The sequence below is a fragment of the Cordyceps militaris genome (genome assembly GCF_000225605.1).
Source record: "Cordyceps militaris CM01 unplaced genomic scaffold CCM_S00003, whole genome shotgun sequence".
Lineage (NCBI taxonomy): Eukaryota > Fungi > Ascomycota > Sordariomycetes > Hypocreales > Cordycipitaceae > Cordyceps > Cordyceps militaris.
The window spans coordinates 848729-870504 of record NW_006271971.1 but is presented as its reverse complement, the minus strand read 5'-3'; the positions used below and the strand labels follow the sequence as shown (position 1 = coordinate 870504).

The 21776-nt window shown below is 53.5% G+C and overlaps 8 protein-coding genes across 8 annotated transcripts; 4 read left to right on the top strand and 4 right to left on the bottom strand.

Annotated features, from left to right (window-relative positions):
* Nucleotides 1-580: 580 nt before the first annotated feature.
* On the top strand, nt 581-2449 carry CCM_03893 (calcium channel subunit Mid1; the record flags this gene model as incomplete). Its single annotated transcript, XM_006669041.1, has 1 exon — nt 581-2449. One exon carries the CDS (start codon nt 581-583, stop codon nt 2447-2449), a length of 1869 nt encoding a protein of 622 aa, XP_006669104.1.
* A 286-nt stretch (nt 2450-2735) lies between these two features.
* CCM_03892 (uncharacterized protein) lies at nt 2736-3284 on the bottom strand (the record flags this gene model as incomplete). The annotated part of the gene is made up of 3 exons (XM_006669040.1): nt 2736-2821; nt 2914-3145; nt 3180-3284. The coding sequence occupies 3 exons, from the start codon at nt 3282-3284 to the stop codon at nt 2736-2738; spliced, it is 423 nt and encodes a 140-aa protein (XP_006669103.1).
* Nucleotides 3285-3868: 584 nt separating this feature from the next.
* On the top strand, nt 3869-4445 carry CCM_03891 (uncharacterized protein; the record flags this gene model as incomplete). The annotated part of the gene is made up of 3 exons (XM_006669039.1): nt 3869-3871; nt 3990-4125; nt 4378-4445. The coding sequence occupies 3 exons, from the start codon at nt 3869-3871 to the stop codon at nt 4443-4445; spliced, it is 207 nt and encodes a 68-aa protein (XP_006669102.1).
* Nucleotides 4446-5056: 611 nt separating this feature from the next.
* Nucleotides 5057-5970, bottom strand: CCM_03890 (uncharacterized protein; the record flags this gene model as incomplete). The annotated part of the gene is made up of 2 exons (XM_006669038.1): nt 5057-5662; nt 5725-5970. 2 exons carry the CDS (start codon nt 5968-5970, stop codon nt 5057-5059), a joined length of 852 nt encoding a protein of 283 aa, XP_006669101.1.
* A 2268-nt stretch (nt 5971-8238) lies between these two features.
* Nucleotides 8239-9855, bottom strand: CCM_03889 (uncharacterized protein; the record flags this gene model as incomplete). Its single annotated transcript, XM_006669037.1, has 5 exons — nt 8239-8621; nt 8697-8911; nt 9478-9509; nt 9589-9714; nt 9802-9855. 5 exons carry the CDS (start codon nt 9853-9855, stop codon nt 8239-8241), a joined length of 810 nt encoding a protein of 269 aa, XP_006669100.1.
* A 1578-nt stretch (nt 9856-11433) lies between these two features.
* On the top strand, nt 11434-11610 carry CCM_03888 (uncharacterized protein; the record flags this gene model as incomplete). Its single annotated transcript, XM_006669036.1, has 1 exon — nt 11434-11610. The coding sequence occupies one exon, from the start codon at nt 11434-11436 to the stop codon at nt 11608-11610; it is 177 nt and encodes a 58-aa protein (XP_006669099.1).
* A 3832-nt stretch (nt 11611-15442) lies between these two features.
* Nucleotides 15443-16138, bottom strand: CCM_03887 (IGR protein; the record flags this gene model as incomplete). Its single annotated transcript, XM_006669035.1, has 1 exon — nt 15443-16138. The coding sequence occupies one exon, from the start codon at nt 16136-16138 to the stop codon at nt 15443-15445; it is 696 nt and encodes a 231-aa protein (XP_006669098.1).
* Nucleotides 16139-16975: 837 nt separating this feature from the next.
* On the top strand, nt 16976-21517 carry CCM_03886 (SNF2 family helicase/ATPase, putative; the record flags this gene model as incomplete). Its single annotated transcript, XM_006669034.1, has 2 exons — nt 16976-17030; nt 17088-21517. 2 exons carry the CDS (start codon nt 16976-16978, stop codon nt 21515-21517), a joined length of 4485 nt encoding a protein of 1494 aa, XP_006669097.1.
* Nucleotides 21518-21776: the final 259 nt, after the last annotated feature.

The following is a 21776-nucleotide window of genomic DNA, read 5'->3' as shown; positions in this document are numbered from 1 at the left end:
TGATAATCTGACAGATACACTGCAACTGCAAGCATATGGGCCGTAGCCCACTGGTTGATTTGCGTATTTCCAGAAGGCTTGGAGGTTGAAGGGAGAGCCAGGAGAGATCCTGGCTCTCCCTTCAAACCTGAACAAGAACGAGCCCGCCAGTTTTTGATAGTCATGTGCCAAAACTGTGTTTAAGAGGCACTTTGTGATTTCTACATTTTATGTTGAATATTAACGACTGAAAACGTTTTCAAATGAAAACAAAGTCGAGACGACTGTCAAATGTCAGGCCGTACGCAAGTAGATGTCGCAGCTTGCTTCAGGGGGCTTCTACAGAACGGCTGGGTGGTGGACCCACGTTGGTAGGTAGGTACCTACCTGGTAGGCAGTTAACCGTCATCCGCATTGTGAAACGGCCAGACTCTTTGCTGAGACCCTATCTCCTCTCCGTCACCCGACTGAACTCGTCGCAGACTATCCAAAGTCATGATGTTCCATCAGGCCTCTCGCTCCGGCCGCCGTTGATCACCCAGCGCGCCTCGCAATCCTCCAGTGGCACTCCCTCCCTTCGAGCCGCTGGCGGCAGCCCACCATGCCACTCGGGCTCTCGCATTCGCGGCCGGCGCCTTCGCTGGTCGCGACGATATTCACCATACTCCATATTCTCGCATTATCGCCGGCTGCGTTTGCTGCCGAGACACCCACCAGCATAGACCCGAACAATCTCGGCGGGTACGACCTCGATCGCGGCGACACGTACGAGCCCAGTTTTGCGCCATTCGATCGCAGTTATCTTGGCAAGCGAGCCAGCGTCATCGCACCGCTCGTGAATAATATTCCTGCCAAGTCAAATCTCAAGCCAGGCGAAACAGCATGCTATCAACTCAAAAAAACCATCGCGAGCGACAGCCAGGGCAGCGGAACGACTGCTCGCAGTCTCGACCTCAGCACTGCCGAGGTAGCCATAAATTCTAGCTCCGGTGCCAGCGTTTTGGCTCGTGACGACAGCCAGAAGCTGCAGGTCTTTCTGTCTGCAAATACATGCCTTCAGCCGTACCGCGTCCCTGGCGACGACAAGGCTGATATTGAGCCACCCCAGCTCACGCTGCTCATATCGAATTTGAGCCAGTTGGGGTGCCCTGACATGTCTATGCAAGACACGTCCAACATACAGAAAAGGGCTTTTGAGAGTGGTGCAGTTATGTTCAACATGAACATTACAGAAGACTTGTACATTACCGTCCAGGCCCCGAATGTGTCGTCCAGCTACCAAGGCGTTTACTTCTTTGAGCTGGCTGGCTCTACTCAGGATTACTATCACAGATACGTGAACAAGGACGGCCAATTGTTATGGCTCGATAGTGATGCCAGCTCGGCTCTGCTAGTCAGCAAGAATCTGACCACAGATCCCGACGAAACGAAGCAAATCATGGACGGCGGCATGCGGTACCGGTTTTACATTGATAACGAGCTCTATCCTAGACTACATGGGCTTCAACACTCTACCTGTGGCCTCCAGACAAATGCACAGATCTACGCCACTCCAAACGGGACGGGAAATTTGAATCAGCTGGTCCACATGACCATGACGACACGCGGACCCGGTGGCTTTCCGAAGCAGCAATTCTTTGTCACCGGGCTCAATGATACAACAGGATATCAAGGTTTCATTGTCAGGACTCCAAACGCGACGGTAATCAAACGCGATGGAGAGGGAGTCGTCGGGGGCGGTGGCACTGTTTTCGCGTCCACGGCCTTCAACACTGTATCAGGTACAAGCTGCAAGATGGTGACGGACCTCGAGTTTTGCGACGATATACAATACGCTGTACCCGGCAACCCCGACAAGTTCAAGGCCGACGACAGCCTAGGACAAAAGTACGATGACTACGCCAGGGACATGTACGCCAACTTTGAAAAGGCACTCATGCAGGTGCAGTGCGAGGCGCCCTCAACCAAGATGTACTCGCTCCTGAAAAACTGCGACGACTGCAGGCGGACGTACAAGAAGTGGTTGTGCACCGTCGTCATGCCGCGCTGCGAGGACTACAACCTCGATAGCCCGCACTCGGTCGTGCGCAACGCCGGGCAGCCGTTCCCGAACGGCACGCGGCTGCCCGCCGCGGACCTGGCCCTATACGCCGCGCCCGCGCACAACAGGTCGCGCAACAGCTTTATCGACGACCAGATCGCGCCGGGCCCGTACAGGGAGCTCCTGCCCTGCGACGACCTCTGCTATGAGGTGGTGCAAAGTTGCCCGTCAGCGCTACAGCTCGCGTGCCCACTGCGCAAGTTTCGCGAGTACAACTCGAGCTACGCGAAGCGCGACCCGGATAATAAGGAGGTAACGTGCAATTACCCGGGCGAGCCGCGTACGCGCGTAAGCGCCGCGGTGGGTGTCGTCTTGCACACGACTTTTCTGTGCGGCATGGCGCTGCTGAGTATGGGGTTGTTGTATTAAGTGGTACGACTGGCAATCTGCGGGAAGCTGGGTCTTTCTGTAGTTGTGACAGGTTAGATGGATACGTTCCGCATTGCATTGCATCTGGAGTTTGGCATTGGCCAGTTAATACTATACAGAAAATAGAATACATAATTTCTATGTTGCGCAATTAGTCACGCAAGCATACTGCTCCCTTTGTGTGATGGGCTTGTTTCATGATATACGATTAGATTGTACACTATAGTTACAGTATCCCAACGTTACTCGATGCGTGTTGCTGATGAACAGCCTTCCTCTCCAGAGCTCACTTGGAACCCATCGGACCCGTCTCAGCAGCAGCCTTGGACTCCTTGTACTCAGTTACCGTCTTTTCTAGCGTCTCAATCTCGGCTACCCAACAGCGTCAGCATAGAGTCACGATTCGCGCCTTGGCAGCGGTGCATCAATTGCCCGCGGCCATTGCAGGGTAGCGTGCTACGCACCATCAACCTTGGCACGCGCCTCGTCGGCTTCCAGCTTGATCCAGGACCAATACGCGACTTGGTACGTAAAGACGGCGAGGATCATGACCTTTGCAATGGGCCGCGAAAAAGTCTTGTAGAAGCTTGCCTGCGGGGGTTGCACGGTTAGCAGGAGTATACGGGCTGCAAAACTCTCGGCTGATCGACACGGGGTAAGGAGATCCAAAGCAAGGAAACCGCCGTCGCGCAACGGCTATCCATGGAGCAAAGTAAGAAGGTGGTCTTACTGTAGGGTTGTTGGACTTCTCTGTGGCATATGTTCTGGTAGTGGCGAGTTGGCGCCGTACTGTAGACACCCGACGAGCGACAACCGCAGCGCGTATTGAGAACATTCTGAAGGCCGTGGTTTGGCGTACCCAAGGTGCGTCTGTGATAAACTCCTCAAAATCCCAACAAATATCTCCAATGCTAAATCCTTGGTCGTCTTTGCGGGCTGGATGAGCAAAGCCTGCGTGATAGGAGGCTATTCTCAGAATGAAAGCCAAGTGTGGCGCTTGCACCGCCACAAGGGAGCCCGCCTTTTGGCCCCCCCACCGTGCGGCGTTGTGGGGAACAAGCTAGGGGCAGCTTCAGGCCACCTTCCTTCCCTTCTGAGTGGGTGATGGGTCGACTCCCTGGGTTGACGACACATGTCCAAACCCAAACCCTGACTCTCATCTCGGAAAAGTGAACAGCTTGCTCGTTCCCCCCTGTGTCAATTGCAAATACAGTCATACCAACGATTCGACTCGATTCCAACAGAATCTCCAAACACCGTTGCGTCTTCTTAAAAGGTGTACTTGTTCAGATCCCGCGTCACCAGGGAGCTACTCTAGTCCCGTTAAATTCCAAACGTCCCCCCTCCCTCGATCGCGACGAACAGCCCGCATCTCGTCTTCCTTGGACCGATCCGCTTCCCAGTACATATATACTCACAATGGTATGTCACACGAAGCGAACAAATTCTTGCTGCCTGGTTTAAATCCCGTCAAATCATCTGTCGCGCAACCTGGCCAAGGGCTTTCAGGCTAATCAAAGGGGGCACCACCCCTCCGCAGGCGCAAACTCTCGAACAGCGACGTGGCAACGCCAAATTCGCCAGGGACCAGGAGGCTCGCATGGGCAAGTCTGGCTCGCAAATCAAGAAGCGCGAAAAGGCCGCCCAGAAGGCCACCATCTCTCCCTTTTGGCTTGGTACGTGAACACAAACTCGCCGATTCACTCTCCCGATCCGCCTCTGCCTGTGTGCAATTGAAGACGGTCTCCATGTCATCGACAGAGCCGCAAATAACCATTTCATGCCCTGCCCTCGACGCGCTCCACGGGCCAGCCAAATCGCATGCTCATGCGGATCCCACGGAGATGGGGCCGATGTGCCGTGCCGATCTCTCAGTCACCTACACTGCCTGATTACGAACGAAACAAGTTAACACTGCCTCTTACTAGTTCTGCTCGCCTTCGTCGTATTTGGCGGTCTATTCTTCGAGGTGCTCGCCCGCTGGTGGGGTCAATAAACGATAAACGCAATATACAAGCGATGAGGGGATACAGGCGACCAAAACGCAATGCACCTTAGGCCTGCGAGTGGATAATAAAAGAATGGTTCTGCGCTGCCATATTTGAGGAGACTCATGATGCACTGCAACGTCTTGTGGCCGGCTGTGTGGCGCGTTGCTAGCCGTCAAGGACACGAATAAGGTTGCTGTTTTGTATGGCAGGTTGATAGCATGTCCTGTGGTCAGCTGGGAAACAGCAACAGGAGAAGAAACACTTGCCACTGTTGAGCTGGAGACAGGGTCGAGCGAGCGCGAGCACCATGTACCATCAGCCATGTATTCGAGATGATGTTGGGCGTCGTAGAGCCGAAGCGATACAACCTCAAAATGTTACATTCAATTTCCTTGATTTCACGTTGTCGGGCACGACGGTATGTCGTGAAAGTCCGCATCTGTGCAAAAGTGACCTAGTAGACTAATGTCGAGTTATACAGCAAAAGTTATACAAACTGGCTCCATATCAATCTCTGCGCCGCCTCCCGGTTAAAAATATGTACAAGTGGAAAAGTGAAAATTAGAGAAATTGCTGCCATCAGGCGCAAGAGCGTACACGGGTCAAAAAAAAAAGGTCACCCACTCATGCCGAGACCGCGGCGGTGGCTGCCGCCGTCATTCTTCATGCGCATGCCCTCTTCAAACTGGCGCTGAATGTCGGCCTCGGCGCGCGCCGACTCGGACGCGCTCTTGCTGCTGCTCCCGGCCTCGGGCACACGCACGCCCTGCTTCTTGCCGCCGAGGAGCCGCAGGAACTTGCTCTGCCGGGCCGGGCCGCCGTCGAGGTTGGTGACGTGCCAGCCCTCAGGCCGACCGGCCGCGGACGTCTCCTTGCCGTCGCTGTCGCTGCCCGCGTCCTTGACCTTGTTTCTCTGTTTGGCATTTTTCTTGCTGTTCCTTTTGTCTTTGCGCTTGCTCTTGTTGTCCTTGGTTGACTTTTTCTGGGCCGCTTTCTGGTCTGCGTCGCTGTCGGACGAGTCGCTGCTGCTGGTGTCGTCGTCGTCAGAGGAGGAAGGGGACACGCGCTTTCGCTTGCGCTCCGGCGTTTGCTTGTCCTTGATGCACTTCCTTCTGGGTGTGGCTTTGGGTGCGGGGATGGCGGCGCCGCCTTCGGAGCTGGAATCGGAGGAGGAGCTCGTGGATTCCGACGAGGATGTGAGGACGTCTTCGTCCGAGTCGCCCTGTTGCCACGCGTCAGTCAATACCGCCGTCATGAACTGGGTCAGGTACCAGGATCACCCACCTCTGATGACGTGTCGTCGTCTTGCTCTTCAAGGAATTTGGTCAATTCTGCATACGCGTCCGCAGCCTTCTTGGCCTCGGCCAGGAGCCTGTGCGCCTCCTTCTCCAGCTCTTGTGAGCGGGCCAGCAGCTTTGCTCTCTTCTTCTCAATCTTGGCAGTATCTTGATGAACAGCCATATTTCCCGGCTTGGCCTTGCCTTTGCTCCTTTGAGCGACCTTGTTCGTCTTTGGCTTAGTCCCGGCCATGGTGGTCAAGAACCTACGCTGCTCATGTACGTTGGCGAGATCTCTAGCCCCTAGCCACTCTTGGGACCGACGATCCGCGGCAATACCTCTATGAACGAAAGAAGGACTCGTTAGCTTGAGGTGCCGCGTGATGTCGCACAGTGAGGGGCACGAGTAGTTCACAGTATCAATGTACCTTTTTTACAAGGGATCGTCCAGAGCGTTATCGGAGTTGAACGATGAAATGAGCACAGGCAGGGAGGGCTACCACCTGTGACGCAATGCTACCAAGGTCAAATAAACGAGAGTAAAGTTCCAGCGTGTAGTGAAAACAAAATGCAATCTTGAGAATGGCTTGAGGATATTAGGATATTAGTTGAACAGACGGATTCTTTTTTTCCCAGCCTGACGACACCAGTGTGGGGCAGGTTCTGGGGGCATTTCTGCCAGGCGGTGGAGGAGTGTGAGTTGAGGCACACGACAACAATCACGATGCGCAGAGCGAAATTATTAATGCCTTTTTCTATCTGATGATAGGAATTTGGAAATTAAAGTCAATGGGGAAACAGTTGATAGGGGCGGCGAGAGTCTGAGATTTTAGCTGTCTTTAGCTGTTGATATTCGTTTCTTGCCGCCGGCCCGGTGTAAGTCGCGGCACGGGAACCAAGCCAAGGTATGTAAACCATGGTACAAGTCTGTATATGTCCGATAATATTTCATTAGAATTCTTGGTTTGACTAAGCTCTCTAGACTGGCCATGCATTTTGTAAATGGTTGGTTGATGACAAAAGGAAGGACCACGATAATTTACTTGACTCGAGCTATCAAGGCTGTATAACAACACCCACAAGTTGGACATGAATACACAGAGCCGGGCCTGTGCTTGAGCGCGCAATTGCAAATAGTCCCCATGACAAGCAACGGAATTCTGCAACGTATTCCCAGACTGGATTGGTCAATGGCAAGTACGGGGGCGTAGTGCCCGAAGCTAGTTGAGGCTGGCACTAAAATGAGCCAGCTGTGCGAGCTGAATGCAAGCCAAGCAAAGCAGGGCAAACGAGTGGAGGGTTTATGGAAAGACGACGATTGGGATAGAAGGAAAAGATGGAAATCGAGTCACGTTATGCGAGACGCAGGAGCATCGTAGATGGGGACGTCAGAGGCTGAGACTTTGCAACGTCTCCATTAATCGTGGTTCAACAAGGTGAACGAAGCTCTCCTCTGCGGATCTTCTTGGTTTAATATCCACCTCGAATATGTGCACCCTTTATAGTTTACGGAGTAATTACTACCTACAAATGCAGAGAGACTTGAGGCAACTGATACATCTCTCTAGGCTGCAACTCGACTCGAAATTTGACTCGCCAATGATGTTGCTGTGCGACTGTGCTCGCTCTGCAAGATTCGGAGGGTTAGAATGATGAAATATTTAGTAGAACTTTGGAGCATATCCTGTTCAACTGGCATTAATATAGCTCGCTCCTCAATGTCTGGGGAATAGATGATGTTGCACAACAACGGTCGGCTAATTGCACAACTGTTCTCCATTCGTGCACACGATGACGGGTGTAATGTAAGCCCCATTCGGTATGTAACTTTTTGTTATATTCGCCGGGGAGGGGGCGTGTGAGCACCACGGTTCCAGGATCGCTAGTTGACGACAGCCTAGATAGCCCCAGCCTTGCCTAGGAAAATTATTCGAGGGTCATGTCTGCATCTCGAAATGATGACACGCCATCAAACAAACAGAGAAAAATAGCGCCAAAGGAATGAATGACTGAGCTTTGCCAAGGCTTGTGGCCGCCCTCGTATGTGGCACACAGGAGGCGCCATGGGATATGAGAGCGAGCTGTCTCCCCGCCGCTGCGTGGAGGGCTGAAGAGCTGAGCATGACGGCGTATGCATCGGGGTATTAATGAGAGCCTTCCGTGTGCGGGATACTGCAGCACATTTCCACCCTGGCGTCGAGTCATCACGTATGCATAGTTACTATCGGATTGCCATTGGCGCAAGCCACGCAGACATATTCTGCATCGTTCTCTATGTACTCTATGTTTTGCTTCGCAACAGTCTACATCTGCCGGGGGCAAAGAAGAAAAAAAAGAAGAAAAAAGAAGAAAAAAAAGAAGAAGAAATAGAAAATAGAAAACAAGTGCAACAAAGTGGAAATAGCCACCGCTCAACGACCAGAAGGAAAATACACACTGCTACTCCGTTTCCTCCTGAAACCGCAGACGCCAAAGAAATCACGCGCTCTTTACCATCTCTCTCAATGAGATGGCCGAGTCGTCATGGCGTAAAAAACGCGGGCATGGGCGGCGAGCCAATGCCGTACAGGTAGGGCGAATCGTCCATGCCCTGGTCTTCGGCGGCACCGCCGTAGCCAAAGGGCTGCGGCACGGTCCGGCCGTACGGCGCGAGCGAGTAGTTGGTGCTCGACGGGTTGCTGCTGTCGTCGCCCGTGTACGTGTTGCGCCCGCTGCTGCGCTTGCTCTCGGCCTCGTGGCCTCGGGAGACGACGTGGCCCAGGTTGACGCTGCCCCATGGCAGGCCGTTGAGCGTGTCGTCGCCCGCAATGTCGAGCCCGCTGGGGATGCGATAGCTGTTACCGGCATGCTCCAGATTCCGCGAGTCACGCTCTGCCTTTTCTTTGCCTTCTCTGGCTTTCTCGCCTGGACGCATAGAGAACAAAGTCTCCGAGTCAGTAACGCAATGCCTGCTGTGAGTGTTGGTTCATGTATGCGTACGAAATTTGCGCTGCGCAATGCGGTTCTGGATCCGTCGACGTTCTTCCGGATCTGTCACGCCGGCCCAGTCTGCATCTTTCAGGCTGGTCTTGGTCTTTTTGAGAGGAGAGCAGGGCGAGCTTCTGCTCTGGGAGCCGCCTCTTGCCGTGCGGGACGACATTGATGCTTGGACAAGAGTCTGGTCGAGGAGGGCTTGGGCGTACGATTGGCGGGAGCTGTTCAAGGGCGTTGGTGATGTGCAGCTTTGCAACGAAGAAGAAATTCCACAACAAGACGGATGGATATCGTGGTCTAGAATGCGATTGTAGACTTATAGCTGGGCGTCCATGTATTGGTAGCGTAGTCGAGGGTCGTGTAATTGGGCGACGTCAATGGATGGTTGACTCTCAAATCAGGTGTATGCGTGGAGGGACGAAAATGACGAGTGTTTCAATACAAGGTCGCGAGTTGTAATGTAAATTATAAGAAAAAAGGTCAGGAAGCCGCTCTCGCGAAAAAAAAAGAGCAAGACCGCCTGTCTAATAACGAACATCTCAGCATCTGACATGGCATGGCACGGGGAGCATCATGTCTAGGGGGGGGGCGCCCACGAGCCCATTCCCATGTATCTTTCCTCACACCCCCCTTGGCCGGTCAGGACAAGAGATGTACCAAAAACCAAAAGGCTAGGAGTTCGCTAGGCAGACTATTAGGACCATTCTCGCTGGTAGGGCAGAGGAGCAGGCAGACGTGATGGAGGGGCGACGTTCAGCTGGGGCCGTGAACCGTCGTAACAATTCACATGCGGCGGCCGCCAGGTAATCGGAGGACGGGCTGCAGGAAAGGGTGTGCATGGAGATGGGACCCGGGCTGAGACATTCGGTCGGGGGCAGGGACTTTGCGATGTACATACCTGTCGTCCCAGCGCATCCGAATCCATGTCAGGTACGGCAACTCGAGGGCAGAGTGGCGATAGTAAAACGGTCAGCCCTCGTACAGGGTCTCCCTGGAAATTTTGGAGCCCATTTGATCGGGTCAACTATCACAAGGCCATGTCATGAAACAGCATCTGCTATTGGCCGACAGAAGTCGTACCTAGCTACTCCGTAGAGAAAACCATATCTACGTCGCCGGATTTTCCAGGATTGTACGATTGCCAGGCGACGACCGATTCGGACATGATGGAGCTTTCGAGATTGAGGTTGTTCCACGACAAGATAAACGCTAACTAGTTACACAGATGCACAAGCTTTCGTCCATGGGGGCCGTGGATCTTGTACCCGCCTCCACGCCTCTATCGCCTCAAATAAATAAATAGTATTTTATTTAGTTATTGACTAATAATAGTTAGTTCTTCCACGTCAATGTGGCTTTGTGGCAACACCACCACTTCCTTTGCGTCATCGCGTTCATCTCGGAGGCGAAAGCAAGGAAAGGAAATGGTGGAAAAGCGCCCTGGAAAACGAAATTTGCGTTGCCCAGGCTGAGGCTGGCAAATCTCACCGACAAAGGCCGGCACCGACCGACATTATTTATGCTGTGGTTTGGAAGGAAGCGGCTGAACTCTGCACAGCGAATCGGATGCCTGGATTGTCGGTCCTGGCCACACCTGAAGAATCCAAATCAATGGATTAGAGGAGTGAATGGACGACATTCTGGTTCGCCGGCCGATAACTATGTAGGTACCTAGGCAGCACCAGACTTTGTTCCGCATAGGTAGGTGTGGGTGGCTAATAACTAACTACATACGCGAGTGAGGCCTGTTTTTAGACAGGGTACTAGACAGGTCTCTTTTTTAACAGCTAATTTTCCCCTGTCACAACGCTGTCAGGCGTCTAACACGGCTTCTAAAAAAACATAAAAGATCTTTAACACGTAGCAGCAGCCTGACAGCGTTGTGACAGGGGAAAAAAACATGTTGAGTGGAAATTGTGTCCAGTGCCCTGTCAGAAAACAGGCCTCACGCGCGTAGGTAGTTAGAGGGACTTGTGAAACGGCGATCCGCCGAGCCAGGACTGGATCGTGGCGGCCAACGATTTCGCTGGTCGTTAACTGGGGATAACTAACGTTGACTAAATTAATAAAATAGAATACATAGCTTGGGAGTGTATCCAGGTCCGTCACCGCGGTCCAAGGCAGGGATGTGAATTGTCCGGAACGACGGATGGTGGGAATACATATATATCCCTTGCGATTTGCCTTTCCAGGCGACATTCTCACACTTAATAAAGCACAATGCCTGTTTCTGGGGCCTCGTTGTATGAGCAATCGGACAACTGTAAGAAAAGACCCTAGTGATCCTGGCCAGCCACAAGTGTCGCCAGCACACCACATTCTACACCGGTTCCCTCCATTGACAAGCCACTACCGGTACGGCCGTACCCCCTGTCGTCGTGGCGCTAGAAGCTGCAGGCATCGATACTGCCAACGTCTCGAAGCCCTTGCGATATTGCGATAAGTATCCGTAAACGGGACGGCCAGCCACAGCATGTGGGCTTTGTTGCTATCACAAAGAAGCCGTATGCTAGTTCAGTACTGAAATAAGCTTTTACGAAACGTCTGGGATCTTCACGTGCGAGCCGGATTTGTGAGGTTTGCGCGATAACTACTAGAAGGTATAGTTGCATATACCGCGATGGTGTGATCCCGGCCCTGGGCAGGCAGGCAACTTTGCTAACTAGCGACAGCCGAGCGTCGTGCAACGAACTAGTTAGTTTGGGGAATTGGGCGCGCCTTGATGAACGGATTCTTCAGGGCAATGGTAGTTACGAATGTACAAGAATATGCGACTGCGCTAGCCAATGCGAGAAATACGATGCAACCCTGGAGAGCCGCATTTTCCCGATTGACTGGTGGGATTGAGGACAATGGGAAAGTGAACAAGATCCTGCCCCTTATTTCAGCCCCCAGATGGCGAAAACAGAGATGCTGCTGAAGGCTGAAGTAACTAGAGCATTCCAACCACCATTCTGAGTATACTCAGTCGTCCATCAGGTGGCTCATGTCAACAGCGGGCGGCACAGTGCAAGATCAACGCTACACGGGAAGAAACCCAGGCAATGTCTGAAAATGTATTCTAAGCAATTGGCTTATTACAAAATGAACTTGAACCAACTCGGTAGTTCGCCTACTGGCTTGACAGCTACGCCAACTAACAAGGCCTACCTAGGCTAGCAAGCACGTTCAAACGTCAGCAACTTGGCCGCACTCGTCGAGACAAGAACTACCATGCATATCTGCCTCTTGTACCCGAAACAGATGGCAACGAGTTCATCGCATACTTCGCCGCATATCCTCAAGGCCACATGGCAAGCTGCCTCGAATCCTGTTAGGCTGCTCAGCTTGTGAGCAAAACACAAGCATTCTTTTTAGCGTCACCTCGTGGTGGTGGGGGGCATGTCCTCTGGAGCTTTCATCATTGCTTGCCTCGGACGCCAAGACAGCGGTGATGGCTGGTACGGCGTTGAGTTGCCTGCCGGCAAGTTGAGCTTGCACACATGCCATGCCGAGAGTCGTGCTATCCTGTTGGCGTATGACTACACCTGGGCGTGCATATGTACGATTGTGTGATCAATTTTGGCGTCAATGTAACGGTTCTACCTTTACATATCCCTTCCAATCGGTTTACTTTTATCCATGAACACTATCAGCACACTAGCTTTCGCTCTACGTACCTGCTGTAGTGCCTAGTCTGAGGCGCTCAGCTGAAAGTGTTGACATATTCGGAGCCGGAGAGATGAGGTAGCAACGAAAGAGGCTCACGTTTCCTCTTCCTTTATGCCGACAGACCCTAAACTAAGTCCATCAGTGCACTGTAGACAGTGAGTTTGTAGAGCCCTTTCTGGGAACAAGCGTCTAAGTCAAGCTCGTACGCTAGTACCAGCGGCCTGCAGAGGGTGGATTGTTTTACAGCAAACTGCAATGATAAAATATGCAAGTGAACTTAACCGAACCGGAGTCATCTCCGCTGCTGGCGGTTCGTGAGGTGTGGACTGCGAATGCCGTCGGCCGAGACAAGTCCCGATGTACGTCTTTCCGAATCGGGCTGACACCACATTGTTTTGCGACAAGTTCTCCTAGCTATTCACGTCACACACTCTAGCTTCGTGCCGGTGAGAATTCATGCGACTTTGCCCAATGACAAGCTTTGAGAAGGGCACACATATCTGTAGAGATTGAGCTTTGTTTCGTCTCCTGATTAGCTAGAAACAACTCATCGGAATTGAGCAAAGTTCTGGCTAGAAGAGGTGGAGCTGCTTGTTCAGCTGTAGCGATGGACGCAGCCATTGGTGGCTAGGGAAGGAACCAATTTGTTAGCCAAGCCCAAGATGGAAATATTATGAGCGGAATTATCGGAGACCTGGAGGAGATAACTAGGTAACGTTAGTCTGGTACAATATAATGAACGTGGGATCAGAACAAGGATATCGCGAGTTGTGGGAGAGGTTGGATGGAGATGTGAGAAGCAACTATGCCTGACAATGACAATGAGTGGTGTCAAAGAATTGCTTACACAAGAAGGAATAGGTCGAGTATTTACATCGGCAACAGGCCGTCAATGAGACAATCCTATAGTTTTGTAGAAGGATTTGAGCAGTGGCTGTAGATAGTCAAACCGCAATGCAGAGGCATTGGGCTCTTTGCGAAACGTAGACCATTTCCATGACTGAAAGGTATGTCAAGCTCATACATATCCGACGGCACATGGCAAGAAAAAAAGTAGAACAAGGGGCGTGAAGTTAACAATATGAGGCGAAACACTTCCGCAGCCCCTGTCAACAATGCCGGGAACTAGGCGGCGATCTCGTCCCCATCTAGCGACCCTCGCGTCTTGTACCAACGATGTTGAGCCGGCTGCCGCGGAGGTGGTCCTGTGAATGCACGAGATTCTGCGTCTCACCTCACTGCTGCCTCCATGCTACTGAAACCTATCTGGTCAAGGTACAAGTACTCTCTGCGCGGGAACAATGCCAAGCGAGCTTGTCAAACTTGCAGCTTCCAGTCCTCGACCTCAGTGTTGGCATCACGACGTGCGCAGACTTGTTCACGCTCGGGCGGGAAAATAGCTAGTTTAAGCGTATTTCCGCGCCCCCCGCCTTCGCGTATTCTCTCAATGTAGACGTGATATCTCCAGCCGCCAGATTCCGCCAACACCACACGTGCGAGAAGCGGTGGCGGTGGCGGGCAACGGGCTTGCCATTTACCCAAACCAAGTTGCAGGCAAAGAATCTCGTCATCGCCCAGACGCCCACGTCCAAGCAAGCCCGGAACGCCTCGTCTCCTCGGCACGGAGAGAAAGCCATGCCCCGTCCATCAACCGCCGCGGCCGCCGCCCCCGACATCATCGGTGCGTTCCCTGAGGATCCTGGAAATCGACGATTGCAGAGACCGAGAGGGCGCATTGACACATGACAGCAAGGGGGCGCGATAAGGAACGCCAAGCCGAAAGCCCGCGATGCGCGGCGGACGCTAGGTAGGAGTGAGGCCACAGGGCCCTGTGCCAATCTTGACGCCTCTCATCAACCATCCCACCATTGGCCATGCGAATGACGTTGTGCAATGGCGTTCTGGAAATTAAGAAGAGCGAAAGCGATGCTCTCCGTTGTAAAGACAACCGAGACGACATGTCGTTTGCTGGAATCGAAAGTGGGCTGAGCTGAAAATGGCTGGTTGGAGGGGGGGGCTGCCGCCTCGCCTGAGAGCCAAGTTCCGTGCGGCGATCAACTCATGCGCATACTCAATGACGATGAGGGGTTATCTGTGAGAAAAGTCTGACGTGAGAGGAGACAGGTAGTAGTTGATGAGCGCTGTAGGTGGGAGGGTTTGTGGTGGAGGGGCGCAGCCATACTGTCCTCGCATGGAAGTCGACACTCATGCCACGGCCGCCACCGACTTGGTATGATTCTATACACTGAATCATCAAACAAGTGAAAGAAGAACCAGAAAAGGGGATGGGCGAGGTGCCAATGACGAGACTTATATATTGAGATCAGGCTAGCCTCGTCACATCTCTGGGCATGCTTTGCTAACCGTCAGGATTCGAGACGGCCCGAATAGCTGCGCCCAATCCGTGGGGTCTTTTGGGCGTGCACAGGGTGAATCAGCCCCGGGTAACATATGTACATATCTAGGTGAATCAGCCCCGGGTAACATGCGTATCTAGAGCCGGGGAGATCTTGGCGGGTCAAGTCCAGATCTCAGGTAAGGAGTCGAGTGTCGAGTGCTCACATGCACAATGGAGCAAAGGGTCAGAATTCAAGGCAAGTTGAATGCATCTCACACTAGGACAGACCATTGGGAATCATGCTCTAATACATGTTCCAGGCAGACATGTGCTGTTTGGCAAAGATCGACCCCATGGGAAACAGTCATGACCTGTGGACAAGGCGTCAAATCAAGCATCTCGGACATGGTTCGGGATCGTGAGGGCGGTAGTGGCACGCCATCGGTTCTCTCCGACGCGGGCCGTCTTCTGCTGCCCCAAAGCGCACGCCGTTGCACTGCGGTATGTAACCCCTCGCCCGCAGTGCTGTTGCTGCCTTGTCTATACCCGTCATGCAGGGCCCAGGTTAGACCAGGCCAAGCAGCAAGGCTGTTAAAAACGCAGCCAGTCCCTAGAATCACGGGACCAGTAGTCCACAAGTATCATCGCCCGGCGTATGTATAAGAAATGAACCCTGATGAGCATAATATGACAGTGTAATTGGTACAAGTTATGGTGTGTTCAATGCCAAGCGCTCGCAGCATCTTCCCCCTTTTGTTATAATTTACAGGTGCTTCATCAAATCGGCCTCACGCTCCGCGCGACGCTCCAGCTTGCGCCTCTTGAAGCGCGTCTCCGCCCTTCTGCGCTCGCCGCCATCAATCTTCCTCCCCTGTTTCTTCTCCCACATGCCTTCCGTAATCTTGACCACGGCGCCACCCTTGCCCGGCAACTCAGTGGCGTAGCTGCCCGCAATCGTCTTGAGGCCGCGCACCGAGTAGCCCTTGGGCCGGGGGTACGTCTCAGGCGCGCTGTCCTCGCCGTGCGGCACGTTGACGACCCAGCGCGCGTCTGTCGCCGCGCCCGATGGCGGCGTCGCGATGCGGAGGTGCGCCTCGCCGTCGTGCACAAACTGAAAGTCACCGCCGGGCCCCACGACGCCCTTGCGGTAGCGCTGCATCCACTGAAGCAGATAGCGGCGCGCGCGCGGCGGCTCCACGCCGAGCTCCTTGAGCTGCGGCGAGGTCATGGTGAAGAGCGCCTCCCAGGAGGGGAACTTGCTCGCGTGCCGGCTCAGGCCGCGGCCGATGAGCTTGAGGAACGTCTCGGCATCGGGGACAAACGGCCGGGGGCGGGGGATCGTGGGAGGAGGTCGTGTTTTGTGCAGGCATCGTATTTGGCTGCTGAATATACTGGTCGGAGGCGCTGATACGAGCGGCCGTAGCGACGACCAGAGCGTTTGGGCTCTCATGTTCGACATTGTCTGTCAAGGTAGGGGGTTAGCGATCGGGCCGTCACAGAGACAAGCGCCTGGTGGACAGCAGGACCGAATTGCCGTACCTGCAGAGAAGAATAGAAAAGAAATCCGGCGCCCGGTGCATCAAGGGAATGCGCCGCAGTCCGCTAGAATGAAGAACGACTGGCTGGCTTGTCTGTTGCAATTGAGGCAAGCTCGAAATTTGACGCCAATTAGACTGTGTTAGGTAAGCGAGGCTATGACGGCCCCAGTGGACCCATCGCGAGGCTCCTACATATTCAACTGGGAAGATCTGTATGGATGGCGATACCAATGATCAGTCTGACTGAATGATAGACTCACGTTCATGGAAACGGCTATCATTATCGTCCAGTAAATCATCTTCCACTGGCTTAGAACGCGCTGCCCATGTGCCTGTCGCCCCGAAGATCACGCCCGTCGACGAGACGAACACGAACACGGTAGCGCCACTGGGTCGCCCAATTTTTGGTTATTATCGCGTCTTCTTTCAGAAGTCTTTCTTTCAGAAGCAGGTATACTATTGCCTAAAGAAGGAGCCCGGAATGAATGTGTGCCTGAACTACGTTTGCCTTGTTGATCTGGTTCGCACATCTCTTACCCCGGCGTGAAAAGGCGAACGCGGTGGATCCACCAGGCAGAAGTCCGACAAGGATGGAGGATGCTCGTGTACACGCTTCTTTTCCCCGCCATCCATGATACATCCATTCACTATCCATTCATGCCGATTTATCCCAATTCACCTCGACGGAACTCCTTATAAATGCATCTTTTACCACCCTCCGGGCTCTGAGCTCGTGCAAACCCCTCGACACACCCACCATGGCACGTGTGCCCATACGCAGCGTTGCTGTAGACCACCAATTTGGTTTCAATGGTATGATGCTGTCATATGAGATGGACAAAAGAACACGGAGCTGATAGCAAGCTTCAGATACTCTGCCTTCCAATATCGTCGATGCGCTCCTTGCGCTGCCGTCTGGCCCCGAGCGCCACATTCCCAATGGCATCAACGGTGGAAGCTCTGCGAAGCGTCGCAAGACTACCGAAGCGCCTCCGAACGACTCTATATGTGTGAAGAAAGGCTCGATATTCTTTACCCGTGCGATTGAGCACCCCGATCCGGCCGATCAGATTTCCGTCAAGCCTGACATCGGACCCCACGTTCTCCTACAATACAATGGCAACCTGCTTGGTCTCGGAGCCCGTAACAAGGCTCTTGGTCTTCCCGAGTTTTCTGTCTTGATAGAAAATGATCATGTTGAATCCGGAATGGACCATGTGTTCAAAGTTATGCCCCGGCGAGCACTACGGAACGCTCATGGAGCGCTGTGGACCAAGGTCGACGTTCGCCTCGAGATTGCCCAACGCATGCTTACCTGTACTATTACGCTCAGCATAATGTGGAACGAAACTCCGTCGCCATACTATACCATGCGAACATGTGCTGAGCGAAAAGAGAGCCATGCGATTATCGATGCTTTTTTTCCTCGTTCAGACATCAACTCTTCTGCTTGCTCCCCGATGGACTTCTACGAAGCGGCTTACGTCCCCCCTGAAGATAACCTAGAGCCAGCGTATCTCGAGGTTCCATCATTAGCAGCAACACTTTTCCTATATCAGAAACGGACCCTCAAGTGGATGTTGCATCGCGAAGGCATCAAATGCACGCCTTCTGGCCTGGAACCTATCCCAGATACCGTCGCACAGCCAGATTGTGATACTTTTCGCCAAGTCAAGGACGCAGAAGGGAATTTATTCTACCTGAGTGATGTGTTGCATGCAGTCACGCGAAACAAGGCACCCTATCACCTTGCCGATAGATTTATGAAGGGGGGGATTCTGGCCGAAGAAATGGGTCTTGGAAAGACACTTGAGGTTATCGGACTCATCCTTTTGAATCAGCGCCAAGACATCTCTTCTCTGGACTCCCGGGAAGATTCTGATGGACTCTTGAAAACAAATGCTACTCTGATTGTCACGCCCGGATCTCTCCGACAACAGTGGATGGCAGAGATTGCACGCCATGCGCCGTCTCTCCGAGTCACCCACTACCAAGGATGCAGGAAGCTTGAGGAAGGTGAAGAAAGTGCAGCAGTGGCCGAGCTTGCTTCGTTTGATGTCGTTATTACAACATATTCCGTTCTCTCCCAAGAGCTTCACTTTGCTACTGACCCGCCTGAACGTTCACGTCGCTTCGAACGAGCATACACACGCCCTAAATCTCCCCTGGTACAAATATCCTGGTGGAGAGTCTGTCTTGACGAAGCACAGATGATTGAAAGCGGTGTGAGCCAAGCTGCTTCAGTTGCCCGCGTTATCCCGCGAATAAATGCATGGGGCATTACAGGAACCCCAGTGAAGGATGATGTCAAAGATTTGTTTGGGCTGCTCTTGTTTCTTCGGTATCAACCATACTGCTATGCAAATCAAGTCTGGACTGCGCTCATTTCATCTCACAAGCCCCTGTTCCAGAAGCTGTTCCGATCGCTCGCGCTGCGACACACAAAGGCACTCGTGCGCGATGAGATTCTTCTGCCACCTCAGAAACGCTATGTTATTAGTATACCCTTCAGTGCCGTGGAGGAACAACATTATCAAAGCTTGTTCAAGGAAATGACAGAAGACTGTGACTTGAGTTTAACTGGGGCGCCAATGCTCGATGGCTGGGTCCCCGAGGTATACGAGGCGCGAATGCGAACATGGCTAACTAGATTACGCCAAACCGCCCTTCATCCGGAAGTCGGCGTGTATAGTCGGCGTGTCCTCGGATACAATAAAGAACGACCAATGCGTACAATCGAGGAAGTGTTGAATGCCATGCTGGAGCAGAGCGAAACAGCTATTCGCAATGAAGAGAGGGCTTACTTGTCAGCGAAACTGACGCGCGGTCAGCTATTGGAGAATGGCCCAAGAGTAAAGGAAGCTCTCGCCCTATGGGAAGAAGTCTATGGGGAAACAGTGAGGCTTGTTAAGGATGCCAGAGCTAAACTCGCCAACGGCATAGCAGAACTGAAGAAAATCCACGAGTCACAGCCAGAACCTGCTGTTCAGAAGGTACGCGACTCTGATTCGGAATATCAGAGTGACACTGATGTCATTGATTCGAGAGGAAATATCTCGGAATTGCAACGACGCCTACGTTCTGCCCTGGAAATACACCACAAGGCGGTTTTCTTCTGTGCCAACGCCAACTTTCAGATGCGTGACAACGCTGAAATGACAGAGCCAGACTCGGAAGAATTTCACCGCCTCAAGAAGCTCGAAGATGACGGCTACGAAAGCGCCAAGGCGCTGCGACGAGAAATTTTGCAAGAAAGCTATCGCAAAGCAAACCGCCATATGACTAGCATCAAGAAAAAGGCCGCTAGCCAGACATTTGTGGAGGTACCTGAGCTTGATGTTAAACCGGGGAAGGGCATAGAGAGCGGCAGGGTCATTGACCGACTGGAAGTGCTCTACGGAGAGCTCAACGAGCAAGCAAACATCATGGATGAATGGCGAGAGCAGGTGGTGCAGCTACTTCTTCAGCCTTTACTCGATGAAGAGGATGACGTCGAGCTTACTGGTGAAGAGCTTGTGGATTCTGCAAAGTTTCAAGACGATTTGATGGTCTATGTGCAGGCTTTGCGAAGCGTCATTGCAGATCGTCAAGATGCTATATCTGGGCAAACAAACGAGCTGGTCAAGCACGAGACTGAGACAAGTATCAAACTGGCGCAAAATGGTGGCGGTCCCGCCCCAGTGAAGCTGCTCACCTTGCTCCAAGTCAGAAAGCAGATGAAGCCTCATCGCTCAGAGATATCGATGCGCGGCGCCATCGGCGAGCTTCGTGGCCTGCAAAGTCGTCTGAACCGAGATGCCCCTAGCAGCAGCCGTGAAGCCGTGGAGCTGCAGATTGTCTCGGATCATCTCAAGCACACGCAAGCGCTGCTGACCCGGCAAAACAAGGCAGCGACGGCGCTTGAGTCCGAGATTGAGAGCTTCAAAGACGCCATGAATGCGCGCCTCGAGTACTACCGCCAGCTGCAGGTCGTGTCCGACGCGGTTCTGCCCTACCAAGGCGAGAAGACGGCGCACGTCGAGGAGCGCGTGCACAAGCTGGAGCAGGACGCGCACAAGAAACTCCTCTCCAGCGAGGCCAAGCAACGGTACCTGATGAACCTCAAGGAAGCGGGTGAAGGTGGTGGTGGCGGACCCGGCGGCAGCAAGTCCAACGAGCCGCGCATGTGCATCATCTGCCAGTCGCCGTTTGTGACGGGCGTGCTGACCGTATGCGGGCACCAGTTCTGCAAGGCGTGCATGATGATGTGGTACAAATCGCACCGCAACTGCCCCGTGTGTAAGAAGCAGCTCAAGCCCGAGCAGCTGCACGACATTGCCATTAAGCCGCAGCAGCTGCAGATCCTGAGCGAGGGCAGCCGCACCAGCAGCGCCGACAAGCCCCGGGCGGAGCGCCAGCCAGCCAACAGCGCCAGCGGCCTGCGCAACGGCATCATTTACAGAGAGTTCAACGCCGACAAGCTCGCCGAGATCAAAAACGTTGACCTCGACGGGCCGTCCTTCACCACAAAGGTGGACACGCTCGTGCGGCACCTGCTATGGCTGCGCGAGTCCGACGCGGGCGCCAAGTCGATTATATTTTCGCAGTACCGCGACTTTCTCGCTGTGCTGCACAATGCGCTGCGGCGGTTCCGCATCGGCTACGCCTCCGTCGACGAGCCCAGCGGCATCGCGCGCTTCAAGAGTGACCCGGCCGCCGAGTGCTTCCTGCTGCACGCGCGCGCGCACGCGTCCGGGCTCAACCTCGTCAATGCCAGCCACGTCTTCTTGTGTGAGCCGCTGCTGCACACGGCGCTCGAGCTGCAGGCCATTGCGCGCGTCGACCGCATCGGCCAGCAGCACGAGACGACCGTCTGGCTGTACCTCGTCTCGGGTACCGTTGAGGAGTCCATCTACAACCTGTCAGTGCGGCGCCGCATGGAACACATGGGTCGGGCGGTGACGATGGCGGCCAACGGCAGCGGCAGCGGTGGGAGTGGTGGGAGTGGTGGGATCAAAGGTAGGAAGACGGCGGCGGCCGCCAAGGCGGCCACGCCGGAACCGCTCGATGCGAGCATCGACGAGGCCAACACGCTGGAGCTGGAGCATGCGGCGCTGTCCAAGCTGATGAGCAAGGACAAGACGGCGGGCGAAATGGTCGACAAGGGGGATTTGTGGGAGTGTTTGTTTGGCAACGTGCAGGACGCCGAGGACACTGCCGAGGCAAACGGTAGTGCCGGGACCAGCGACGAGCGCTTCGAGAAACGCGCTATCATGTCGTACCTGGCTGCGGAGGCCGCAGGGTCGCGAAGTAACGAGTAATGAATACCGCGGTTGTGAGCCATGATTATATGGAGACGGAGGAATATATTCTGAGCGGCCGAATATCACCATGTCATTAGTACACTTGTTTGTACTCTTGTGTGTAAATCTATACCTTTGTTGGTTCCTTTGTACTAGTTGACCCCTTTCCATCGTTCAATAGGGGTTTCGCAACCCCTCCCCCCTGAGTCTTTGGGCAGCTGAGAAGTTGATGGTCTCTGCTTTAGGGCAGTGAAATGTGCGGTTAGCTTACCAGTAC